The following is a 7,157-nucleotide window of genomic DNA, read 5'->3' as shown; positions in this document are numbered from 1 at the left end:
TTTTCAAAACAAACATGATTTTAAAAATATTTTATTTATAGAAAAATGATTTTAAGATATGAACATTTATGTAAATTGCTATGAATATTCCAAATCTTTGACAAACCATAAATAAATGACTCTAAAGAGAAGTAGATGTAAAAATCTCTTAAAATAATATCATTTAAATTTATCTTACCAAATCGTTTGGCGCATTCAACGTCCTACCAATAATAAAAATCCTAACAACAAAGAGTTTTTATAAACGTAATATCATTTAAATATATCATACCAAAATGGTTTGGCACATTAACTTCTTACCAAAAAAAAAAAAAAAAAAAAATCAAACACCAAAGAGTTTTTATAGTTCTTGAATTTATGAGAGAGATTTCAATGCAAAACCTACACCCTTTCACCTACGACCAGATATCAATTGAACTCTTCTGAATACTTTCTGATTCACATCAAGGCATGAAGAAACCCAAGCCACCAAAGGCATTAAAATGCGAAGATGGGGTCGATTTGATCAGTAACATGCCGGATGCTATTCTTGTTTTGATTCTTTCGCGTCTTAAATCCACAAAAACAACAATTCGAAGCAGCATTTTGTCCAGACGATGGAGGAATTTGTGGACTGCAGTTCCATCTGTAGACATACAGGACGGAGAAAAATTAAAAAAAAAGTAAATTCAAAGAGTTTGTGTATTGGGTTTTAGCAAGCAAAACCGTAGATTTGGATAGTTTTCGTCTATGTTGTGATGGTTATTACAATATGTCCACAGTCTCGCGGTGGATTCATATGGTAGTCACAAGAAACGTCAAACAACTTGACTTGACGGTTTGCACTAAGGAGAATGATGAAGCTTTCGAGTTACCCCATTGTCTGGTAACTTGCAGTTCCTTAGAGATATTAAAGCTAAATTTGGGCTATTGTTATCTAAGTTTGCCGATGTTTAAGGGATTTCCGGCACTTAGGGTTCTTGCGTTGTCTGATGTTGACTTCTTGCAAGATGCTAATTTTGTAAAAGATTTTCTCGCAAGCTGCCATTTGCTTGAGGATCTGACTTTGTCGGGCTGTGTGCTAAGCAAACTTGGTCTTCTTTGTATTTCATGTCCGAAGCTGAAAAAGCTGAATATTTACAGTGAAGACAGGCGCTGTTGTGACATTAAAATTTCTTGCCCAAAATTGGTGGTTTTGAATTTAGAGGGTGATATAGCATGTAATTTGTTCTTTGAACGTCTAGACTCCTTAAAGCAAGCTATGATTGACGCTACATTCGAGGGCAACAGCGTACCTGTGCTGTTTCATGGAAATTCTCATGTCAAACCTTTTTGGAAGAACCTTTACTTCCTGTGTAAGGTAGATGCTTATTCTCTTTATACACAATTCTTCATTTCGGTTAAAGTGTAATCAGAAAAGACTGCAAAATGTGGAAGTTTCATTTGGCACCAACCTTTAATTAAGCTTGACCCTTCTTAAGTATCCATTTTATGTAACTGAAAATGTGAATAGATAACTATATTATAAAAAGATTAGAACATTAAATTTTCAAGTATTGTTTCTGTTTTTTCTTAATGAGATCATAGCTTAATATAGTAAAAAAACTATATGGGTGTTTCTTTTTTACTTAATGTAGAAATACCCAAAGAAAGTTGTGGAATGTTGTACATCAAAATCTATACCTTATAAGGGCTGAAATATGTACTTTTACCTTGAGTATTCCAAGAACTGAAATATGTTAGCAAATTTTATTGGACAGATGGAGGGCATGGCTCAGTTTATATACATTTCTTGATCTTTCGAAACTTTGTATTTATATATACTCTTAATCAAGTATCTACATGCTGATTGTATCTCTTACTTGCTGTCATTATTATAGTGCATTGATGGTGCATGTGATCTGGCTCTACCTAACTTGAAGACTGGGGTGCTTCAAAGAGCTATGGGTGCCTTCAGTGTCGATGAACTGATCCAAATTCACAAATATTGTCCAAAACTGGAGAATCTCAAGTTGATCATTACAAAGGTATTCTCATATCAAATTGTCATTTTTAATTTTTTTATGTATCACATTCTTGAAGCATGGTGGCTCACTTTCCTGTTTCCTTGATGTATTGTGCAATTTAAATTGCTCACATTAGCTTAAATTGAGCCCATAAATATATTTTTCAAGAGCTCAAGACCTTTGTTTGGATTTTTGCACCTCAGCATGAATAACTTATGCTTTTGTTCGATGATCTAGGATTTTAATGAAAAACACGAGTTTTTGGATGAAGATGGAATAAGAAGAATCATGACTCCTGATGTAAAAAGGGTGGCGTTTTTGGAATTGAATAGAGAAAAGCCAAAACTTGTTATGGACTGGTGTGAAGGTATATTGTATTTTTCTTTCACTTGGGGTAACCAAGCTGGGTTCTCTGATTATTGACTTTGAAGGTAATTGTCAAATTGATTATTTTGAAGAACTATTGTTACGAGAGTTCTGGTAAATTGTAAGGAGTACCAACCTATCCATGTGATAGATCTAGTACCTAGATTTCCTGGTCCTATGTGTAAGCTTTTTGGATTTGGATTTTTGTTTCATTTTCAACGTTAACTAGAAAATACTTGTTTGGTTTTACAATTTTGTTCATATTCTGCTATAAAAACTATACAAATATGTAACCACAACACCACCAGTTGTAATATATATATATATATATATATATATATATATATATATATATATATATATATATATATATATATATATATATATATATAAGGTATAAAAGGTTAATTGTAACTCGTGAGAACCACAGTTACAAAATTGTTCACTTCAAATGGTAAAATTTTACATGATAATTTGATGATATAATGATAACATTACTATATAAAAGGTTGATAAATAAATAAATCATACTACATATGGACAATAAACTAATACTATTACCATATTGGTTAAAATGAATAACATATGCAAGAGATATACCATGAGATTATGATGCAGCAGACATTATTTTTTTTTTTTTTGGATTTTCTATCATCTGAGTATAATTTACTATAATATACTTATAAGACAATAAAAAATGTACATTATCCTTTTTGCCCTGTAAGTAAAAAAAATGAAAAAAATTAGACTATATGTTATAAAACTCTTATAATAGAAAAGTAGAGGTGAGCATGGTGCGGTTTTAGGTCCGAACAGCAAACCGCAAGGTGCGGTTTTTGAATTCTAGAAACCGTTGGGTGTAATTTTTCAGTGGTTCGGTTTTGCGGTTTTTGATTGCGATTTCAGTTTGTACTGGTTCGGTGTCGGTTTTAAACCGAGTCAAACATATGGTGTGGTTTTTTATGTTCACCGGTATAATTTTTTTAACCGTAGTGCTCATGTGAAGATTTATGATTGTATGATATGATGTCATTTTGTTTCCACACATTTAGAATCTGTAACTTAGAGTTTTTTATGTTGTTTACTTGATCACTTCATTTGCAACATATATTCTCAAACTCATTTTTTTATTTAATTTGTGCTTAGAAGTTACAAACTTGCAAGTTATAGCCCACATAGTGTTGACACTTTACACATAATCATTAGGTGATAAACACAAAGTGACAAACTCACACATTAAACTTACTACCTAATTATTTTATCCTTAATAAGCTTGCGGTGCGGTTCGGTTTTGGTGGTCCGGTTTCTAAAAAAAACCGCACTGCACCAATAAATTCAGTTTTTCAAAAACATAAAATCCGCACCATCGGTTTCGGTTTTTCGGTTGCGGATTATTGCGGTTTTTCTTTTATCTGTTTGGTTTTTGCTCACCCCTACAGAAAAATATGATGCTATAATATGCTAATTAGATATTTACAAAAGTACATTGCTATTTTTGCATTTAAAGGGATGCATAAATAAATGAAAAAAATTTCATGGTAGTTTTGTAAATCTATTTTAATTGCACCAAATAATCCACTATTAGAGGTAAAATAAATGAAAAAAATAAACTTCCTTTTATAAAAGTGTTACAACAGAAAAGTATGATGTGATAAACAGCCAACAAATACAGTGCATAATTGGTTCGCTTGCATCCTATTTACCGTCCTTTTTGCACAATGTGCTTGTTCTTCTCATATCAGCCACTCTCAACAACTTTACCAATATATGACTATCAATCAAACAAAGCCAATATATAAAATTTACCATATATTAATCCCTATATTAATTTTTTTTTTCTATAACTAAATTTTCTACAAAGTGGATTTTGGCTACATTATAAATCTAGATAATCAAATTAAACATTATTACCTCATCTTTTTCTATGGTTGCATCAACAATCGTTAGCACATCTTCATGCATATCAAAGTGGAAAAGCTATAGATATTAAAAAGTAAATAAAAAAAAAAAAACATTAATTATTGTAAGAAGTGCAAACTTCATACTCCAATTAATAATAATAATAATAATAATAATAATATCTAAAAAATGAAAAAAATGCTCACCCACTTTTTTCCCTAGCTTTGTTCACAATCACCACATAGAAATCGTGTTGCTGAAAATAGACGATAGTTATCTATTAGTATCATCTTAATTTTTTTAATTTGGATTAATTTTTTTAAAATGGTGAATGTTACATTATTACATACATGTGGAATAATGAGATCCTCTTTCACATATGAAAGATTTTTAACTGAAGCTATTCATATTTCTCTAAATTCAAGTGCAAGTTATTGCTAAACAGCTTGTAAAAACTCGCTAATTGTATCCCTTTTTCTAACCTAAAAACCACAAGGATGGGGTAAAATGATAATTTATCCATATTTAGAACATAAGAAATTAAGAATTACCTGCATGACTCTTCGATGTCCTGCACCATCCCACTAACTATAAGTGATTTCAAGAGCCTCATCTGTAATGTAATTAACATATGATTTAGAAATTAAAGCACATAGTTTTTTTTTTTAAATTAATAAAATATAAAATAAAATTTTATAATATTAAATTACTTTTTCACGTTTAGCTTGCTCCTCTGCCAGGTATGCTTCACACTATGATGGTGACAATTAATCAACAAAAAATATAAGATTTATAAATGTTTTTATTTTATTTTTTGAGAGTTTTCAATCAAACCTATCAGGCAAAAAGGTAGTTTCTACTGTCGGATCTTTGCCAAAGCCTCTACAACCAAATGTATTTGATTCTTGTTTTTCTATATACATAAGAACATTAATTTAAGTTAATGAGTATAAAAAAGAGAAGTATTTTATTAAATGAACTTAAAATAACGAAAAATAAACTAAACATATGCTTACTATCCTCCCTGTCTTCTTCTTCTTCTTCCTCGTTTTCAATATCTTCAGAAAAGATAGTTATGGGTTAGCTTTGATTTTCCACTTTTTTGTTTTTGTAATTGAAGATCCTCTTCCCTAAAGTAATAGAAAAATATAAAATTAGCAATTAAGAATGAATATTAACTGTACACATGAAAATATACAAATGTTAATGACTTAATGTTACTCATTCTTGTTGTATCTTTAAGTTTCTCTTTTTCTTCTTCTTCAATCTTGAATCGAATGGTAACCCAATGTATACAAGTATAGTTTAGTGAAATTCAAAGTTGGTTTTGTAAGTAGTAAGTAGAGTGAAAGGAGAAAGAATGTTTGAATCGGTGACTAACCTTTTCAACATATTGCTCCCTTATGACAGGCCCAACTGTTTCCTTCTTGAAAGCAGTCTTATGAATCTAATCAGATTTAATGTCAACCAAATTAAAATTAACCCCCAAAACACTCGAGAATAGATCGATGGCACTGATAAAGATATAATGGGACCTTAACACATTACAGAACCTCAGGTAATTGACCGATAACAGTAAAATCATGACCGTCGGATTTACACTTTACAGGCTTACGCTACCCTTAGCTAGGGTAAATTGCAATCCATTGAATTAGGGCATAGAAATCAGTATGGATATACAACAACTGATTGCAAGATGCACATGTAGATGCATGGATATACAACAAATTGGATGTATGTGTTGATTCATGGCCATATGGCCCAAATCTACTTCATAGCCTTTAAGATAGTGTCCAATACATTCTTTAAGAATCAAATTCTGATACCTTTGTATACGGGTCCTTTAACATACATCTTTCCCAGCCAAGTTCTTTCAAATACGATGCATACTTGAAAATCCATTCAGTGAATTCACCCACTGACCTATACATCATTAAAAGAACAGTAAAAATCGCAAACCCAAAATCTTGAAATTTCATAGACCCATATGTATTGATCAAAGCAATAAGAATACATAATCAAGAAAATCGATAAGAATAGAACATGATTATGTAAAACATATCTACACCGAACGGAAAAGTAGAAAAAAAAATTATAACAAATAAAATAAACTTCAATCGATCTCAATCAAACTCTCTCTAACCATTCACTATGCCAAAATCGAAACCTTTAATTGGATTCCATGTGACCATTCACTTAGAAAAAAAAAAAAACTTGCATCCAATCAGTTCGTGTAGGAGTTAAATATCCAGACGGACCTTTACTCCTTGTGTAAACTTGAAAAAAGGTGAAAATTAAGTTGCGACTGCCTGAGATCTTTGGGTTGAGAAAGATAAAAACCTGTAGGTATAGTTAAAGGGTGAGGAAATAGCCTATGGTGGTTGTGGAGGCGTAGGCAACGTCTATTAAAAGCAGTAAATGGAGATACGGTTAGAGATGACTAAACCGAAATTGCCCAAAATTGGCTACTAACTTGTAGGGAATAAGATTTGGTATTGAATGTAATTGAAATTAATTGAATGGGCGGGAAAAATTGGGTAAGTAGGTGGAAAATGGCACGTGTCATCTTGTTTGTGTATAAGATGAATACGTGGCGTTTAAGGGATGTTTTTATTAAGCATATATATATATATATATATATATATATATATATATATATATATATATATATATATATATATATATATATATTGAGTTGGGTTGAGAACTGATAGTTTCCCAAGAACGCGAGAACTAAAAGTGCAGCATTAGGTCAAAATTAATTCATTAAGGGCGTAATTATTTTACCTATCTCATCTAATGTTTAATCTTTGTGTTCTTAGAAATATTAATAAAAATATCTAAAAATTAACATAATTAATTTAATTTTCGGAGTTTGTTTTAAAAAAATAGTAATTTTCGTTTTTT

The 7,157-nt window shown here is 30.8% G+C and overlaps 1 protein-coding gene and 1 pseudogene across 1 annotated transcript; one reads left to right on the top strand and one right to left on the bottom strand.

Annotated features, from left to right (window-relative positions):
- Positions 1 to 314: 314 nt before the first annotated feature.
- Positions 315 to 2,584, top strand: LOC145051345 (F-box/FBD/LRR-repeat protein At4g26340-like). The gene is made up of 3 exons (XM_078999382.1): positions 315 to 1,339; positions 1,860 to 2,006; positions 2,223 to 2,584. Exons 1-3 carry the CDS (start codon positions 752 to 754, stop codon positions 2,406 to 2,408), a joined length of 921 nt encoding a protein of 306 aa, XP_078855508.1. The 5' UTR covers positions 315 to 751; the 3' UTR covers positions 2,409 to 2,584.
- Positions 2,585 to 4,050: 1,466 nt separating this feature from the next.
- Positions 4,051 to 6,229, bottom strand: LOC145049986 (protein XAP5 CIRCADIAN TIMEKEEPER-like; annotated as a pseudogene).
- Between the last annotated feature and the right edge of the window lie 928 nt (positions 6,230 to 7,157).

This window comes from Lactuca serriola, chromosome 5 (genome assembly GCF_051521515.1).
Source record: "Lactuca serriola cultivar US96UC23 chromosome 5, Lser_US96UC23_V15, whole genome shotgun sequence".
Classification (NCBI taxonomy): domain Eukaryota; kingdom Viridiplantae; phylum Streptophyta; class Magnoliopsida; order Asterales; family Asteraceae; genus Lactuca; species Lactuca serriola.
The sequence above is the reverse complement of the archived record's forward strand: the minus strand, read 5'-3'. Positions and strand labels throughout refer to the sequence as shown.